This window comes from Capricornis sumatraensis, chromosome 14 (genome assembly GCF_032405125.1).
Source record: "Capricornis sumatraensis isolate serow.1 chromosome 14, serow.2, whole genome shotgun sequence".
Taxonomy (NCBI): domain Eukaryota; kingdom Metazoa; phylum Chordata; class Mammalia; order Artiodactyla; family Bovidae; genus Capricornis; species Capricornis sumatraensis.
This window is the reverse complement of record NC_091082.1, coordinates 56,764,464-56,783,169: the sequence shown is the minus strand read 5'-3', so window position 1 is coordinate 56,783,169 and position 18,706 is coordinate 56,764,464. Positions and strand designations below refer to the sequence as shown.

Sequence of the window (18,706 nt, the reverse complement as noted above, 5' to 3'; positions counted from 1 at the left end):
CTGATCAAGGTCATTGTAAAGTGATGCCATCAGCGCTCGACCGTGTCTCCCTGGTCATTGTGTCTGAGGGTGTGTGAGCATACGTGGACTCCTGGTGAATCCAGTGGAGGACGGGTCTCCTCTGCCTGTTCTCATGTGCCACGAGTGTGGGGGCGGGGACACAGGCTCTGCGTGACCTTCGTAAAGTGACAGCCTCTCTGGGACTGTTTTCTCCTCGGTTGAATGGGACGTGCACGTGTGGGCGGAGCAAAGACGATATCTGCAGCACAGGAGGCCCGCAGCCGTGGCTCAGGGAACAGCATGAACACGCTTAACACTGAGCTGGCTCCAGATCTGGCGGGGCACTGTGAGTCCCAGGTCCTCACTCACAGACTTCTCCCAACAGCCATAGGAAGCGGGAACTGTCATTATCTCCGCTCAGTAAAAAAAAGGAGACTGAGGCAGACAGGGCTTGAGGGTCCCAGTTCAGTGGACAGAAGCAGGGGAGCCGGGATTCAGGTTCCTATGAGGCCACTCGCCTAGCTGCCATTGCTGAGCCCCTGTACTGAGGGGACTCAGGAGAGGCGCCAGCAGGTCTCCTAAGCCTAACCGCTCAGGCTGACCCTCTGGGGCCTGATTCAGGCCCACCCTGCAGGGACCAGCATAACAGACTCAGCTGGAGGCTCTGGCTGCCAGAGAAAGCAGCTACCTCCCACTGGGTATGACACGGCCCCTTGATCCCCCAGGGGCAGCAGTGGCTGTCCCTACACTATCTCAGCAGGCTGGCGGGGCTAGAAGCCCTTTCCTGTCTCTGTACACTCAGCCCTCTCTGAGCCCTTGGTCTTCCCAGGAAGTGAAGTACCAAAGCTGTTAATATTTCAGCATCTGTGATATTTTCATCCCTCCTGTTTCTGTGGATGACGATGTCCAGGTAGAGTGGTGAGGGGCTGCCAAGGACCTGCTGTGTGTACAGCTCGGTGACTCCCCTTAACCTCCAGAGATGCCCTGAGAAGGAAGGCCAGCCACCCTGGAATCCTTCACAGCCCAGGAGTGCACCTGAGTCTGCAGAGGCAGGAGAGCCATGGCTGACCAGCTATGCCAGCTATGCAGCCCCAGGGCTCCTGAGCGGCATTCTCCACTTCTCCAGCTGCAGCACATGTACAAGAGAGGGGTTACCTCCTCGGGCTCTTGTGAAATTCAAAGGATTGTGAATTTGGGGGTTATAAACCCCAAAGCACAGTCATATGCCAAGGGCTGGTTTCTTGAAATTTCCTAATAGGATATGCGCGTGTGCACGCAAGCACACACACACAGGATGACCTAACAAACACAAGTGAATTATACACAGGACACACACACAGTAGGTGACTGTATGACACCGCAAAGAACTAGCAGTGAGTGTAGTTAATGGCAGTGCCTCCTTGGGAGGGGGCGCTAAACCCCAATATCAGAGGATGGACACAGCAGGACCGAGGCAAGAAGCCTTTGGGGGTGGGGGGAGTAGCTGGAGCTGTGACTACAGGCAGTGGAAGGACAAAATGACCAAGGTCAGGATCACAGGAGCTGCTGTAAACTGTCAAGGCTGCAGCCCTTGGGTTTCCAAGACAACGGGGCAAGGTGGACGGTGATGAGGTTGCCTTGGGGCCTGTAGGCGCCAAGACCGGGGAGCTGAGGTTCCTGGCAGGGACTGCGGATGCCCAGGGTGCCGCTAGCCGCAGGCAAGATCAGTCAGGGCAAGAACACATCTAACTCTCGGGAAGACAAGCGCAGAGCGACAGCAATGAACCCTGGTTCGGCCCTCAGTGGAGTGACGACGCCCGGTGCCTCCACATTGTTCCCTTCCGTGGTGCAGGGTCGGAGCTCTGCTTTCCAGGCCGCCGGGAGCACGTCTGCATTTAACACAGCGCTGGGGGCCATGTCCACGCTGCCGCATCCCTGAACCCGCGGTCAGAAAAGCGGAGGCGCTCAGGAAGGGGCTCTGCTCCGCCGGCCTCCTCTCCTCCAGTCCCCGAAGCCCGCGCTCCCCCTGCTGTGCAATGCGGACCCCTGGGAGGGGCAGAACTAATCCAGGGGATGGTCACCACCGGCGGGGGCGCGTCCAGGCGGCAGTCACCCCGGGCAAGGGGTGTGACCAGGGAAGCGGTCTTCCCCATCAGGGGTCCGCATCCAGGGGGCGGCCGTCCAGGGCGTAAGGCGCGTCCAGAGAAGTTATCAGTTCTAGCGGGGGGCGCGTCCAGGGGCCGTCACTCTGGGCAAGGACCGGAGTCCCTCCCGGTAGGTCCGCTGCACTTCAGTCGAACATGAATAGAGAAGCGTTGACGGGGTGCGGTAAGGACCTGACTACCCTCTCCTCGCCGGCACCTCGCGTCGCCTTGGCAACCGGCCTAGGCCCCCGCCCTTTCCCGGTAGCGTAAACAGGAAGTGGGCGTGAGCGCGGAGTGCGCTTCCGGCGCAGTGAGGGGCGGGAACGATTGTGAACGGCGACTAGCAGGACCAATCGTGGAAGAAACCTGAGGGAAGAGCCAATCGTCAGGACCGGAGCGGGCGGGAGGGACTCGAGACTAAGGCGGGACTGGCGAAGCGGAGCCAATCGCGGCGGGCCGCGGTGCGGCGCGGGCCCTGGGGCGGGGCCGAGGGTCTGGCGTAGGTGGAGGTGGAGGCGGCGGCGGCGGCGGCGGCTGCTATTGGGGCCGCGTCCGGTCCGGTCCGGGTTCGCTCGGCTGCGGGCGCGGTGATGCTGCAGCTGCGGGACTCGGTGGACTCGGCGGGCACGAGCCCCACGGCGCTGCTGGCCGCCGGCGAGGAGGTCGGGCCGGGTAGTGGCGGCGGCGGCGGTGGCGGGGGGCGTCCGGGGGCGGGCACCCCGCTGCGACAGACGCTGTGGCCGCTCAGCGTCCACGACCCCACGCGCCGCGCCCGCGTCAAGGAGTATTTCGTGTTCCGGGTGAGGCTGGGGGTGGGGGCGGGGGCGGGAGAGGGCGTGGGCCTGTGGGGCCGGGGGCGGGGCGGGCGAGCGGGCGTGGGCGAGCGGGCGTGGGCCTGTGGGGCCGGGGGCGGGGCGGGGCAGGCGGGCGGGACCTGTGGTGACCTCCGCCCCGGCTCCGCCCGCTCCGCGCAGCCCGGCACCATCGAGCAGGCGGTGGAGGAGATCCGCGTAGTGGTCCGGCCCGTGGAGGACGGAGACATCCAGGGGGTGTGGCTGCTGACCGAGTAAGGGGGCGCGCCCTGGGGAGGGGCCCGGGCACTTGTGCGCGCCGCAGCGCCGAGTGACCGCTGCCGCCCGTAGGGTTGATCACTGGAACAACGAAAAGGAGCGGCTGGTGCTCATCACCGACCAGGCACTCCTCATCTGCAAATACGACTTCATCAGCCTGCAGTGCCAGCAGGTGGTCAGGGTGGCCTTAAACGCGGTGGACACCATCTCCTACGGAGAATTCCAATTTCCCCCGAAGTCGCTCAACAAGTAAGTCTTTTCAAACAACCCTTCCAAAACCAGCCCCCAGTGGACGTCTTGCTTTAATATCAATAGAGTTTAGAATAGACCTGGGTGACTTCTGCCCAGCAGGGTGCATTAAAAGGCATTTTGGCGCAAGAGACAGCTATTAGGCTGGTAGTAAATGAATTTAGCTTACGTTAACATAGGCCTGACACAGCTATTTTTCAGATAAGAGTGAACTCAGCACTTTATCCCTGCCAAGAAAGGATTGGCAGCTGTCATGTCAAACCCTGTTGTGGTTAATTTTTAAAACAAAAAGGTAGCACATCGCTTTGGTTTACAGATATTATTGAAGATTAAATTTGGAATGTTTAATGGCCAACTTTCAAGAGCTGATCTTCATCAGTTAGGGAGCTTTCTGAATTATGAGAAACCTAGACATGAATATACTCAGTTGAATTAAACGGTAAATTTTAGGGTTTTGATGTGGAGATTTGGGTAGGAAATTCAGGAGGATAAGTTCAAAATTCTAAACAACAATACAATATTCTGGAAAAAAGGATTTGAAGTTGGAAAAATATTATTTGTTTAGTTAGAGCACTACTTGTTAAACTTTATTAACCATGTAAAGATTAGCTTAACTAAGTGTACTCAGTTTGTCCTGTCTTAAAGTGCTAAGAGCTGTCATTATTAGACATTACATTCCTGTCCAGACCCGCGGCTATTGTGAAATGGCCATCATCAGTCTCATTTTCACTGGTGGGACCGCTTTTGTTCCCACACCCAGCACCAAGCAGGTGCTCTGGGGCACAGGCCTACCTGTGAAGTCTGGTCCCTGTCTTCTGACCCTGCAGGCGAGAAGGCTTTGGGATTCGCATCCAGTGGGACAAGCAGAGCCGCCCATCCTTCATCAGCAGATGGAACCCGTGGTCCACCAGTGTGCCATACACCACGTTCATAGAACACCCGATGGCCGGTGTGGACGAGAAGACAGCCTCTCTGTGCCAAGTAAGGACACGGACGGCAGCAGTAGCGCTGCCCAGCGGGGACAGGCACCTTCCAGGCCTGCACTGCTCAGTAACGGTGGCCACGTGGGGCTGCTAAGCACTTGAGTGGTGGCTAAACTGAGAAAATAAACCTTTAAATTTTTAAAAACTTTAGTTATGTTTAGATAGTCCTGTGTGGTAAGTGGGTACTGGTCAGTGTGGTGCTGTGATGTGGCCCTGGTGGCCGTAGTCATTTTGGAGAAGGGCCCAGAAGGGCTTTGGGGTGTGGCAGCTGACCCTGGCCCCTGCTAGAGCTGGGCAGGCTGCGCGCTCAGCAGGAGAGGAGGCCTGGGGGTGATGGGCATGGGGTCTGGGACTGGGGACAGGCCCCCCACTTCCGGCCGCGTGCCTTGGCTTGCCTGCCTGGTGGGTGGTGGGGAGGACCAGGTGGGTCACCGCGGCAAAACGCCAGGGAAGAGGGAGGTCTGTGAGGGCTAGCTGTGGTCTGTCACGGTGAGCCCAGAGGTGAGAGCCACACCCAGGAGGTGAGCCCATGGGCCGCTGGGTGTGGCTGGGAAGGCCTCTTGTCCAGGGGTAGGGGACCTCGTGCAGATCGTCTGCTCAGACTCCATGTTTTCTCTCTTTGCAGCTGGATGGTTTCAAGGCTCTGTTAATCCAAGCTGTCAAGAAAGCCCAGAAGGAGAGTCCTTTGCCAGGCCAGGAGGGCGGAGTGCTGGTCCTGGAGTGTCCACTCCTCATTGAGACCTACGTGGGGCTCATGTCCTTCATCAATAACGAGGCCAAGCTGGGCTACTCCATGACCAGAGGCAAGATCGGCTTCTAGATGCTGCACGTGAGTCTCTTGCCAGGAGAGGCGGCCACCAGGACTCTGGGAGTGACAGACCTTGGCCCTGCTCCACTTCTGCCGGCAGGGTCCAGGCCCCCTACCTTCAAGGACCTGGGCACCACGAGTGCAGTCAGGTGGACCGAATACTGTAGCTGGATACTGGACAGATGGTCACGTGAGCTCCAGACACAGCAGAGGGAACCTGTCAGCATCCTGGCCAGGATCTCAGTCTTCAAGTCCCCTGTGTCTCCATTCGGCTCCCCGTGGTCCCTCTCGTGGTTCCTCCCCCAAGCCCTGGAGCATGTTTACAATAAATGTCACGTGATTAGCTGCATAGTTTGCTCCATCCAGGGATGTGCCTGGGACCCAGTGCCCATGGTTGCAAGTGTGTGTACAGTTGGTGTCCAGTGTTGCATTTTGAAATTTAATCCATCTTCTTAAAACTAATACAGAAGAAGCCAGCAGACCACCAGCTCAGCAAAAGTTGGCTTGCCTTGTCAGATCCTGAATGGACTGTTGCTTTTGTGGAAATGCGTGCTTGACCTGAAGTCACACTTCTAAAATTTATCTATATTGTGTGAATAATACTGATGGCATCTTTTTCAGGCCCACCCAAAAAGCTTCCCAGAAAATTATTTTAAGACAAGTCATTCATTTCAGAAAGTCACATTGGTAAGTTCTTTACACACAATGCTGATATCTGTTAGGTTTGTCCACTCATGGCATATTTTAAAAAGGAATTGCTTAATTTGCCTTTAAGGATGTGCTTTCAGAAAGGAACCATATTAGTCTCCTGAAGCAGCCTGCCCCACCTGAGTTCCTGCTGCTCCATGCAGACCCCAGCCTGTGGGCAGTCATTGCTCACCGCCCCAGCCCATCCACAGTGGTCTGACTGCTGGCCCCCAAGTTCCTTCCTCCTCACTGCCCAGGCTGACAGTTCTAGTCAGCATGGATGTGATGATCCTGATGCAGGGCCCTGTCCACATTGAAAGGCTGCCTTACAACTCTGCCTGGGTCTTGAGCTTTTGCTTTTGGTCTTCTAGTAAAGATATTTAGAATCCAGTGAGTGGTGTTCCTTTTTGAAAGTAGGCGCAACAACCAAGAAAGGGTCTTGTTTGGTGAGAGCATCTTAGAGCCGAGATGTTCTCCCCCCCTGGATTTGACCCTGGCCATGTGCACTCTGGGGATTTGCACAGCCTGCTCCCTTCACAGCCACAGGGTTGGTGCCCACCGTCCAGCCCCTGCCCAGGGTGAAGAACCCTTATTCCTCCAGTGTCCTTCTTAGCCCTGGCCGACTGCCTGAAGCACCTGGATCATTCCAGGCAGACACTCCCTGCAGAGACCTGACCTTAACTGAACTGCCCTGGGACCCACAGCCCTGGCCTCCAATTCTGTTCCAGCACAGGCCCACGTGACACGCAGGCCATGCTTTAGAGTGTTAAGGGACAGAACAGAGGCTCTTTGCAGAACGGATCCTGTGTCAAGGGTAGGGTGGGGTGGGATGGGGGACTGGCCACTTGGGGTACAGTTACTTCCCCTAAGACAAGTGAACCCCAAACTTAAAACTGATCTGGAAGACTTTCCTGTGACTTAAACCTTTTTAAAAAGTAAGCATTAGCCATTTTATAAATGAACAAATATTTATTTTAAATAACAAAAATTACAGTTTATTCCATAGATATTTACAAAAACACCTTGCTATAGCAAAATGAAAGCAAATCCTTTCCTCTGGGCCCTGGAAGGAAAACTCGCCCAAGATGCTCTGCTTCTGTCCCATGGCCAGTGTGTGCCACCTGGGCCTGACCGTGCCCGGGTCCTATGTGCAGTCGCCCCGCTGCCCGAAGGCCATACGCACCCCCTTCTCCATCTCCAGGAAGCACAGGCAGAAGTGGTCCTTGCTCAGGAGGGCTAGAGAGTCCCCGCTCGGATGCCAGCACAGGGAAAGCACCTGGAAGTCACCTGGAGAAGGCAGGCGGCCAGAGGTTAGGGGAGACCCGAGTCCTAGGGTGACCCAGCTGGAGTCCTGAAGTTCAGCAGGCGGGCCCTGAGGTTCATGGGCAGGTGCCTCCCCAGAGCATCTGCTTGTGTCCCTGCCCACGCTCACCTTCCCCGGGGACCTGCACCGACACGCAGCCTGCCGGCGACCACAGGTACACCTTGCTGCCCCCTGTGCAGATGGCCAGCCGGGGCTGCTGTGGGCCCCACTGGAAGGTACGCACAGTGCAAAGCTGCTCCAGCACCGCCAGCAGTCTCAGCTTCCGGATGTCCCAGATCCACACGGCGTTGGGGACGCTGTCTGAGGAGGAAGGGGCACCCAGGCTCACGTTCACCCCTCGCTGCTCTGCTCCAGTCCCCAGCCTTTCACCAGTGAGGATGCTCATCTTCCCCAGGGTCATGGGGCAGGGCGGGAAAGGGGGGCACATCCTGTGGGCCTGGAGCCCTGCTCTTTCCCAAACATGGAGCAGAGGGCGTGGAGGCTTGGGCTTGAGTGGCTGCTGCTCTGACGGGGCGATGGGCCCCAGACACTACTGCTGCAGGATGTCCACCCTGCCAGCAGCAGGAGAATGAGAAGTGAGCGCGGGAGGCCCGGGCCCCGGAGGAGGCTGACAAGGGGAAAGCACACACGGGACGGGCCACTGACCGTTCCTCGTGGCCAGGAAGTAGTTGTCAGGACTGAAGGCCAGTGCCCCAACGCCGATCCTGGGGTTGGCTCTGTCAGCGGCCGGCTTTAGGGTCTGTAAGGAGACCGGCATCGAGGCAATCTCGTCTGGGTGGGAAAAGAAAGTGCTCTGAGCCTCCCTGAGGGCGAGCGGCCTGGGTCTGCGGTGCTGCCCGCAACGGGAGAGGAGCTGAGTGTAACTACCCGTGGGGCGAGGAGGCCAGCAGGGGCAGGCAGGGTCTGACAGAAGGCAGGGCTGTGCAGGCACCAGGCCCGCCCTCCCACGTGAGGCTGTGGTCCCAGAGCTGTGACAGGCCAGGCAACACCGCAGGGCCTGGTGGTTGGCCCAGGCCCAGTGGCTCTTCTGATGCCCCAGTTACTCCCACTTTATGATGAAACTGAACCAGAAGTGACCTCTGCGCCCCAGATGCAGCTGCAGCTCCTCCCTGAGCCCTCTGATGGCCTCCCACTCACCCAAGAAAAGGTTAGCATTCATTAAAAAAAAGTCCTCTCAGGACCAGCCAACAATCAGGAGACCCAGGGCATGAATTCAATCCACGGAGCCAGAGCCCAAGCAGCCTGCTGGCTCTCAGATGAGAATACTGTCCACCAGGTATCACCGGAGAGGAAAAGGATTGAAAGGAAAAAAGGGAGTATCTGGAGTCTCCCTGGACCAAGAGGGCTTTTTCTCATAATGAAAGGAAAGGGAGAAAGACAAGGGCGGCACCACCGGCCGAGCCGCTCACATTTGCTCTCTGAGGATGTCAGGGGCCCGGTCGCTGCTCGGGGTGGAGGGAAGGCCAGGTGGCCCAGTGGCGGACTCTTCTCGGCCTCCTTGTACACCACCTGGAAGAGAGATGGCCTGGGCAGCACGTGTGGCCATGGTCCCTCACTGTGCCCCCTGGACCTTCTCCACGAGGTCCCGCCTGCAGCCGGCATTTCAGTGGAGACAGGTGACAGACGGGCCAGGGCCGGGGCACGTGTCACCAGAGGCCGGATGGGGAGGACGAACGGCCGTGGGGTAAAGGACCCAAGGCAAACCCTGTGAGGCCTCGTGTCAGTCCCACTCCTGCACCTCCAGTGGGTCCTCCAGTCACCGCCCATGTCGGGACGTCCGCCTACTCACAGGCTCCCCAGAAACCCACCCAGACCCCAGGGCTGTATAGTGGCCCACCCCCTGCTTCCTCCTCACCCCACACCTGTCTTACTTGGGTCCCTCACCTGCGGGCAACTCACCAGGTGTCTGCCCCCATCCCTGCCCTGAGGCCGGGGTGTCTGCCCTCATCCTCATTGTCCTGCCCCCCGCCCCGAGAAAGGCTGGCTGTCTGGGTCCCTACCGTCTCCCGCACCTTGTCAGGGGCCTGCTGAATAAACAGAGCTCACTCCCTCCTCAGGGCCTCTGCATTGCTATTCTGTTCGCACTGCCTGAATCACTCTTCCCCAGACCCTGCACCACTTCTCCCAAGGTCCGCCCCGGGGCCCCTTGGCAGGCAGCCTTCCCACCCTCCCAGGGAAGGCTCCAAGGGGAAGAAGCCGCCTGCTGATCTCTGCCTGGCCCAGAGCTGCTGGTCCCAGAGTCGTGGGGCTGGGGGTGGAGGAGGCTGAGAAGGACACCACTTGGGACCCTTTGGGAACATGGCGGGAGAAACAAGGGCCACGGGAACGTCTGCGGTTAGAGTGTTTCAGCATCAGAAGACCATGGGACGTGAGCCCCTGTAGCACTTACACTGATAGCGTAAAGTGAAAGAGCAGCTTTCAATCCCTTCCTCAAACACACTTCCAAACTTACTATTTTGGGATTATTGATGGTTGCAGGATGCCCAAACTCCGTGATCATTTTCCAAGTCACGTGGTTAAGAATCCGCACCTGGGAGAACCACATGGTCAGAGCCTCCGGGGCGCTGGCTGTGCATGGGCTTTGCCCCACAGGCCCCCTCCCACCTTTCCATCGTAGCTCCCGATCGCCAGGAACTGACTGCTGGGGCTCCAGGCCACGGACTTGATGCCCAGGGACCACTCGTAAGCACAGAAGGCAGACAGCAGCCGGCCATCCAGGGAGTAGAGCAGGACCTTGTACTGCAGAGACAGTGAAGGCATCACTGAGCCTGTGGCGTGTGAGGTGGCCTCCTCAGGGGAGTGAGACTTGGGCAGGAAACCTGCCCTCCTCCACAGTGGTGGGAAGTGGAGACGGGGACGGTACTGGAGGAGCAGAGAGAACATTGTGGAAAAGGGGAAGCTGGGTCTTAAATCTAAAGACTTGTAATAAGAGCTCCTCAGCTCAACATCTGAAAAAGGCAGAGTTCACGCTTGAGGCGTTCAGAGAGCGTGAGAAACACACAGCAGTGCTACAAGCAGAGTGCGTCCTGAGCGGGCTCCCTACCTCCAGGCAGGAGTCCCAGACAGCCAGCACGCAGCCGTTGGGGGCCCACTCGATCCCTGCCAGGTCCTGAGTGTCCGTGTCAAAGTGCTTCCCAGGCGGGCGGGGGGGGCGGGAAACAGATGACATTGAGAACATTTTTTTCAACAAATACGCGAACATCTATCTCATACCTGATGCGTTAACACAGGATTTAATCTCCTCATCTAGCCATGAACAGAAACACCAGCTGTGTGCTCCTGCCATGACAGGGCGAGCAACATGCAGCCACGATGTGGCTCAGGCCTCCGTGCGGCTGAGTCTCACCCCTTTAAGATCAGCTCAGGGGAGACCCTCCCAGGACATCACTGCCGTGGTCAAGGAGGCCGCCATCCAATAGCATCCGGGATCCAGCCCAGCCTCCTGCCCATCCAGGCACGTGGTCAGTATTAACCTGCAGCTCATTCCTCCTCCTGATGTGGGCACATGGACGCTAATACCACTGAGCCAACAAGCCTAGCGGCTCCCATCTGGGGGACTGTTAATGGCTAACACTCTGTGAGCCCACGCGGTCTCACCAGATCCTGTGAACACCTGCCCGTGTGCGTGCCATGGGGTAACAGGCAGCATCCACCTTTGAAAACATGGAGCTGCCTTTCTCACACCACCCTGAAGAGCCTCTGGGATCTTCAAGAACGCAACTCCGCCCCACCCGCCCCAGGGTCACGGTGCTCCCGGTGTGCGCCTCACCCGTAGCAGCTGCCAGTCACTGCAGACAAAGATGCTCACGTAGTCCCTGCAGTCCCGCCTCTCTGCCAGCGCCAGGTAGCGGCCGTCCCTCGTGAAGGTTATTCCTGCCGAGAAGAGCGAGAGGCCCTGGGATCGAGAGGCAGCAGTTTTCACGTTAGAAGGAGAGAGAGAAGGCAGAGGTCTGAAGAGGGGACGCAGCACACAGGCCCCGGGTCTGTGGCAGAGTGTGGGCACATGAGGCAGGGTCCCCATACCCTCAATCAGGCTTCTGACGGACAGAGAACCTGTGAGACACACAGGGTGCCCTGAGCCCCGATGAGCCCCTAAATGTTACTGGGAAGTGTGGAGCCCTGCGGGATGCTGTATTCTCAGGAAATCAACTGCAAGAAGTTCAGCTGAGTCAACGCAAGCTCGTCACCACAGCTCCTATTTTTACTTTTGAATTTAAATTTGGAAGAAGTCAATTTAAGGTGAGAATCTGGCTGAAACATCAGACTGTCCCTTCCAGGTCCATATCAGTGAACTGAGTCCTCAGCCACACTTCACACATCAAGAGAACGCCTAAGTGACAGAGCTGCTGTTTCACCAAGAAGCATGCGTGTCATCTGGAGAGACACTAACATACAAACTAACATGTGAGCTTCAAGCCGCTGATGGCAACAGAAAGAACAGAAAAACCTCTCAGATCATGTGATGCTTCCTTCTGTTTATTAACTAGAAGACAATCAAGTAATTACATGATTCAGGAGGGGGGGCATCGACGAGCTCTCAGGTTCAGTTAAACGTGTGTGGGGGGTTAACTGAGGGCACAGTGGACACACGCCCTTCGTCCCTCCTCTGAGACATACGGATGGGATAGGTTACTGTTCCCCTCTATAGAGCTCAGAATTAAGTCAACGGAGGATTCATTTCAAAATCCGCTGTGTGGGGTGGGGTCCTGGGACTGACGCAAACAAGGAAGGATCTGACACCCAGCTCTGTGACAGATATACAGGATTTGCATGTAAACCCTTCTTTGACATCTGCTAAACAACATTCCTTTTAGTAGTTGTGATCACAGAACAGGGAAGCCCTGCTCTTCTGGAGACGCAGGTGGGGGAAGGCTTACAGAGAAGTACTAGGAGATCTAGGATGTACTTTAAGACAATCAGCAGGAGGGGTGGGTATAGAGAAAAAAGATTGGCTATGAGCTGAAATACAGTTGAGGCTACTTTTGTCTGTGTTTGAAATTTTCCAGGATAAAAAGGTCTCCAAACCCCGAAACAACTACAGAGAAATGGCCTCTGAGTAGCTCTAATGACTCACCCTGCTGACAAGCCTTAGGGTATTTGATGTAGGACACGGACTTTGTGCACAAGGACCACACAGTTATCCGCAGCTGCAGCGGAAGGGGGAGGAAGAGAAAGGAAACCGTTAATTTAGCACTCTCGAAAGACTGTTGCGAGTCACTTAGGTCCAGGTTGCCCGCACCTAAACAAGAGATGTACTGAAGTATAAGTATCAGGAGTCCCACGGTGTTTTCTGTCTGAAGAAGTGTGTCAAACTCACATCTACAATTGCTAAATGTTTTTTTTTTGGTGGTGCTATGTGGCTTGCAGGATCTTTGTTCCCCAACCAGGGATCAAACCCAGGACATGGAGGTGTAAGTGGTGAGTCCTTACCACTGCACCAGCAGAGAACTCCCACAATTGTTAATTTTAATGGGCTTAGTGTTTGGTTTTCATTTTGTGACAGTATTATCTGAGTGACACAAAATTAAATATAAGTGCATTTTAGTTCAAAGTATAGTCAGCACCCCTTTCTGCCTGATAAATTAAGCTTTATTACAGGCACAGCAGTCCATGGAAGGCCCACTATTTCTGGAGGATTCAGCATCCAGGGGTCCAAGAAGGCATGCCCTGGGATAACAGGCCAGGAGTGCTACAGTCAAAGTTTTCACATAGTAGCGAACCTAAAAATGTTTCTCAGAGAAACACATCTAGGAGAGAAAGCCATACAAGATGCCCCCCAGACTCTTGAAGCAGTGAAGCGGGTGAGTTGCCCTGCCTTGCTAGGTAGCTGGGCCTGGGGTCGGCAGGGACAGGGAGTGGCCCGACTGTCTGAGTAGAGGCTCTGCAAAGGATTTCTGGGGGACCCACTGCAGGCACGTCACACGCAGGGGCTGGAAGAAGCTGTGCCAATGAAGGACCAGGACTTCCAAAGCCCCCATGGTCCCCTGACGTGATGTGTTTGGGAGGCACAGGCACACCACCCAAGCTGTCTCTGATTTACAGTTGTATGTCAAAGGTTCTTCTTCCCACTCAGAGCTCCTGCCCAGGGTCCTGCATCCCAAGGGAGCCCAAGGCTTGAGGAGCAAATGAATGAGGAGGTTAGAGACACACAGATCAGATGTCTCCAGGGAAAGATGTAAACTCGAGCATTGTTGCTGTTCAGTCGCTAAGTCATGTCCGACTCTGCGACCCCACAGTCTGCAGCACACCAAGCTTCCCTGTCGTTCACTATCTCCCCACGTTTGCTCAAACTCTTGTCCATTGACACAGTGATGCCATCCAATCATCTCATCCTGTGTCACTCCCTTCTCGTCTTGCCCTCAATCTTTCCCAGCATCAGGGTCTTTTCCAACCAGTCGGCTCTTTGCATCACTGAAGTTCTTTTCTATTGTTGAATCAAAGGACCTGTCTAAATCCTTAAAGACACAATTTGAGATGTTCTTTTAAAAAACCTTTTTTCATTAAAACTGGGCAAAAAGATTACATAACAACACTCATGGGCTTATAATGCTCTAACCATTTATGACATACATCCTCCCCGCTAGACCACTCCCTCCAACCCTCCCAAGTGATCAGGACAAGGGGTGAGGGGTGACTGTCCTGTGGCTGAGGCAGGTATTTGGGGTGTCCACTCACATGGAATTCCGTCGTGTTGAGGATGTGGCGCCCGTCGGGGCTCCAGCAGGAGGCCACCAGCCCCGCCGAGCCCTCGTCTATCTTGCAGTGCCACTCTGGCTGCTCCAAGGACCACACCTGGACTCACAAAAGAGATGAATCCGTTTGCTACTCAGGCTTAAGAACAACTGGTGAGCTGCGTGGAAGCAAAGATGGGCAAACTCTCAGAATCCTTCAGTGTGAAGGACAGGTCCTGGGTTGCACCATACTTCTCAGTGATGTCACTCTGTTGTGGTTCGAAGGGTTTATTCCCTTTGCTGTCTGAGACCTCACTTAGTTAAGTGTGGAGTCTATAACAAGACACATGTCAGCACTCCCTAACCCAGGAACCAGCTGGGCTGCTTGCTGAACACTTCCTGTTACAGAATGAACTAGGGTACAGATCAAGGACATTTACATGCTTTCTTGTTTTTAAAAGTACTTTAACTATTAGAGCACTATTATAATGTTAAAAGAAAACAGGCTTTGACCTGTGCAGCCTCTTCCTCCATACCAGCAGGGCACAGAACAAGGCCCTGGGTGGGGGCTGTGCTTAGGGGGAGGAGGGAAATCCATCCGGAGGTACCTGCACGAGCCCCCGCTTGTACAGGGCACACAGGATGAAAAGTGAGTCGGCTGACCACTCGAGGTGCTGGATCTGGTCCAGGCATGTGTATAGCTGGAGGATCTGCAGGGTGTTGGCATCCCTGACCACCAACCGGTACTGGACGCAGGAAGCCTGGAGGGGGAGAGAGGTCACGGCGGGGTGGGCTCCAGAGGAGGGCGCTCTTGGGATGGCAGGGTGCTCTTGGGATGGCAGCGTGCCCTCCAGTCAGGATGGCTGCCTCCTCTCCCTGCACACACGCTTTCCATCTAGATGGTCTTGTGTTTACCATGTGAACAGCCTATTCCGAACAAAGATGAGTTAGCAGAAAGATGAAGCGTAAATGTAAAACCAGGTGCCCAGCTGTTAAGCCCCAGGAGGCAGTATTACTGCAGAACTCTACCGGCATCATTTCTGTGCCTGTCTTCACTGCATAACAAATGCTAAAGCAGGACATGGCACTGGGCAAAGGCCCTCTGAGAACAACCAGTTCCCCTCTGGTTCTACCACCTGCAAACAAGCTGTGTGTGAGGCGCGAGGAGGGGGCTGCAGACTGCTGGTGAGAACGATCCAGGAACACAGTTCCCTTTGGTTCAGTGTCTAACCTGGACCCAAACCAACAGAAAGTCAATATACAGGTCTGAAATTCTGCAAGTGTAAGGACACGTCATAAATGTCCATTTACCTGTGATGAGAGAACAGATAATACACACTGGTGTCTCCCCACAGGTCCTGACACAGGCTCCTGATGAAACCCTCAGAAGTCCTGGGGGGCGGGAGCATCTCTTATTCTACCAAGGCAACTCTGGGTGGGCTCCTGGGGGGACTGTCACCAGAGAGACCAAGCCAAGATTAGAGGCTTGAAATTCTCAGCCCTGCTCTCTTCTCTTCAGCAAAAAGGGCTCACAATGGAGTGAATGATCACCCAGGTCTATGTGGTGAAGCCTCCAAAAAAATCCCAAAGATGCAGGGTCCAGAGCTTCCAGGTGGGCAAGCACATCCACATCCTGGGAGGGTGAGTGAAACTCACTCAGTTGTGTCTGATTCTTTGCGACCCCATGGACTATACAGCCCATGGAATTCTCCAGGCCAGAATACTGGAGTGGGTAGCCTTTCCCTTATCCAGGGGATCTTCGCAACCCAGAGATCAAACTCAGGTCTCCCACATTGCAGGCAGATTCTTTACCAGCTCGACGGGGACAGAACTCCTGCATTCGAGACCCCCAGATCTCACCCTCTTTATCTCTTCATGTGCCTGCTCACCTGTTCCTTTATCACACCCCTTAATAATATGGTAAATCTGTTTTTCTGAGCGCAATGTGTCACTCCAGCAAACTAATGGAACCCAAAGAGGAGGTCATGGAGCCTACATCCAGTTGGTCAGGAGCAAAGGTGACATCCTGGACTTTCAATTGCAGTCTGAAAGGTGGGGGGCATTGTTGTGGGGCTGAGCCCTCCACCTGTGGGCTCTGCGCTCTCTCCAGGTGGACAGTGTCAAAACAGACTCAAACTGTAGGACACCCAGCTGGTGTTGGGGAGAACTGCTTGGTGTGGGGAAAACCCCACACAGTAGGTGACCAGACGTTTCAGAAGTGTTCAGTATGGCAGTCGTTTGAGAGGAAAAGGGACTGACAGAGGGAGGGCTGGGGGGTTTCTTACACACCCATTAACTTTTTCCTAACCCTGGGTTTGGAAACATTTAACTCTTAATATAGTGTTCTTAAAGATACAGTTACTTTATGTCCATATTTGTTAATAATACCCAAATCCAAGCAAATGACTTCTATGACTGGTGATAGTTATCTATTAACCAGAGAGTGCATCATCATTCAAAAGTCAAGAACTGACTTCTGAATGTTAATTGCCTCATGTTGCCCATGTCAAACTGGATTGTTAGGTTTTTGTTTTATGAACTTTCATTTTAAAAAAGCCAATGAGTTCCACCTGGGAAAAAAAGTGTGAAATGGACTGCTGATTAGAACAAATATCCTGCTTTTTTTTTGTCCCTGCTTATTTTTTCACTTTGTAGCTTTGAAAGCTGTGATCAGTTACCACAAACTTCTGGTAAAATGAAATGTCTGTAGCAACACTTGGAAAAACTGTATCAAATCTGTTGCAAGATGTTAAAAATGGCAACATGGCCCTACTTTTCTCAGCTGTTTAGGACAGAGCTTTGAAGAACATGGTTCCAGTAACATTACTACCTAGGCTCACAATTTTAATCAGAATGTAAAACTAAAATGTACCATAACTAAATGAGGAAATGTAATCTTTGTCTCCCTAATTCACTGGAAGTTTCATGTCAGTGAGTGAAAGTCACTCAGTTGTGTACAGACTCTTCGGAATCCCATGGCTATACAGTCCATGGAATTCTCTAGGCCAGAATACTGGAGTGGGTGACCTTTCCCTTATCCAGGGCATCTTCCCAACCCAGGGATCGAACCCAGGTCTCCCACATTGCAGGCGGATTCTTTACCAGCTGAGCCACCAGGGAAGTTTCATAAATGACCAAAAAACAAATTTATTGGGGAGTATTCTGAAAAGTATACCAAGGTTTTCGGTGTGCCATTTAAGCTAAAGGTATTTCATATTTTGTAGCTGAATACCATACTATGTGATTTAAAATAAAACCTCCATAAAGAAGGTAAACATGTAATTCGAGCTATTAATACACCCATCCTCAAGGACAAATGGAATGTTAACAAAGCTCAGACTGAAAAGACAAAACAGGAAGCATCAGTTAATAGTTAATGAAAATAAGTACAGTTTTTAAAAAGCATTTTTTTCTTAATGTCTTTCCAATGCCAATTATCACCCACCCACCACATCTTCCCCCAAGATTCTGAGAGTGTACACTGATCATACTGGTATATTTCAAAACTTACATTTCACGTATGAGAGCTCAGTGATGTGAGAACCATTCTGCCATCCACGGAATGAGCAACTCAGATACCAGGAGTGTGGACCACTCTCTTTATCTGAGCACAGAATGCTAGTTACCTAAGTCATTCATCTGGCGTGTGGTAGAGACCCTCGAAAGGGGCTGGAAAAGGTGACAACAGCTAGCTGCAGCACTGCACCGTTTTATAGCCAACAGGACTATATACCTGCCTTTTGTTACAAACAAACGTCAAAGCTATGGTTTTTCCAGTAGTCGTGTATGGATGTGAGAGTTGGACCATAAAGAAGGCTGAGCGCCAAAGAATTGCTGCTTTTGAGCTGTGGTGCTGGAAAAGACTCTTAAGAGTTCCTTGGACAGCAAGGAAATCAGGGCAGTCAATCCTAAAAGAAATCAACCCTAAAAACTCATTGGAAAGACTGATGTTGAAGCTGAAACTCCAATACTTTGGCCACCCGATTCGAAGAGCCAACTCATTAGAAAAAACCCTGAAGCTGGGAAAGATTGCGAGCAGGAGGAGAAGCAGATGACAGAGGATGAGATGGTTCGATGGCATCACTGACTCAAGGGAGCAAACTCCAGGATATAGCGAAGACTAGGGAAGCCTGACGTGCTGCAGCCCATGGGGTCACAGAGTCGGACACGACTGAGACTGAACAAGAGTCCACGTTTACTGTGTCCTCAAGTCTGCGAAGACAGCGTTGCTTTACCTGCTTTTAAGAGATGGAAACCGAGGTGCTGGCAGCTTCCCGGGTTCCCAGAAAGCAGCAAGTGTCCAGGTACCCTGCTCGGAACCACTGCCCAGGTCACCTGCCCGGGGCCCACACCTGCTACCTCCTTCCGGGCCCCAGGTACGCCCCACCCCCTTGGTTCCTCGCCCCCCCGTGCGGATACGCGCCTCCTCGCGGAAGGCGCGCCTTCGGCCCAGGCCCGGCGGCCGCTCACCAGGTACTTGCCGTCCGGGGAGAACTTGCAGAGCAGGCTAGAGAGCTTGAACACCTCGGAGAAGTTCATGGCGGCCGCTGCACCCGGGGGCTCGCCAAGCCCCGCCGGCCCGGCCAGCCGCAACCGCCCCTCCGCGACCGGAAGTGACGGAAGGGCGGGAAGCGTGCCGCAGCCAGTCAGGGCCGGGTGACGCGCGGCATTGTGGGGCTTGTAGTTCACTACCCCGCCCAACGCGCGCAGCCGCGCCTTAAAGGAGACAAGGTGTTTCGTCCCACCCGGGATTTCCGCCGGCGCTCGCGTGTGGGAAGTCCCCTCCAACTA

The 18,706-nt window shown here is 54.4% G+C and overlaps 2 protein-coding genes across 2 annotated transcripts; one reads left to right on the top strand and one right to left on the bottom strand.

Annotated features, from left to right (window-relative positions):
* Positions 1-2,713: 2,713 nt before the first annotated feature.
* TPRG1L (tumor protein p63 regulated 1 like) lies at positions 2,714-6,243 on the top strand. Its single transcript, XM_068986233.1, has 5 exons — positions 2,714-2,923; positions 3,098-3,189; positions 3,266-3,442; positions 4,270-4,423; positions 5,051-6,243. The coding sequence occupies exons 1-5, from the start codon at positions 2,714-2,716 to the stop codon at positions 5,243-5,245; spliced, it is 828 nt and encodes a 275-aa protein (XP_068842334.1). The 3' UTR covers positions 5,246-6,243.
* Positions 6,244-6,984: 741 nt separating this feature from the next.
* On the bottom strand, positions 6,985-18,504 carry WRAP73 (WD repeat containing, antisense to TP73). Its single transcript, XM_068986276.1, has 12 exons — positions 18,386-18,504; positions 14,524-14,676; positions 13,920-14,036; positions 12,319-12,391; positions 11,014-11,117; positions 10,288-10,374; positions 9,849-9,983; positions 9,697-9,774; positions 8,654-8,753; positions 7,890-8,015; positions 7,353-7,544; positions 6,985-7,207 (listed from the first exon to the last, which is right to left on the bottom strand). Exons 1-12 carry the CDS (start codon positions 18,452-18,454, stop codon positions 7,065-7,067), a joined length of 1,377 nt encoding a protein of 458 aa, XP_068842377.1. The 5' UTR covers positions 18,455-18,504; the 3' UTR covers positions 6,985-7,064.
* Between the last annotated feature and the right edge of the window lie 202 nt (positions 18,505-18,706).

Bases quoted from the DNA above. Each gene is read 5' to 3' on its own strand.
- TPRG1L (XM_068986233.1), top strand. From the start codon at position 2,714: ATGCTGCAGCTGCGGGACTCGGTGGACTCGGCGGGCACGAGCCCCACG. The intron at 2,924-3,097 runs GTGAGGCTGGGG...CGCTCCGCGCAG, and splicing joins AGGAGTATTTCGTGTTCCGG to CCCGGCACCATCGAGCAGGC. The intron at 3,443-4,269 runs GTAAGTCTTTTC...CTGACCCTGCAG, and splicing joins CCCCCGAAGTCGCTCAACAA to GCGAGAAGGCTTTGGGATTC.
- WRAP73 (XM_068986276.1), bottom strand. From the start codon at position 18,454: ATGAACTTCTCCGAGGTGTTCAAGCTCTCTAGCCTGCTCTGCAAGTTC. The intron at 14,677-18,385 runs GTGAGCGGCCGC...CTCCCCCTCCAG, and splicing joins CCCCGGACGGCAAGTACCTG to GCTTCCTGCGTCCAGTACCG. The intron at 7,545-7,889 runs GTCAGTGGCCCG...CTTCCTCCTCAG, and splicing joins CTTCCTGGCCACGAGGAACG to ACAGCGTCCCCAACGCCGTG.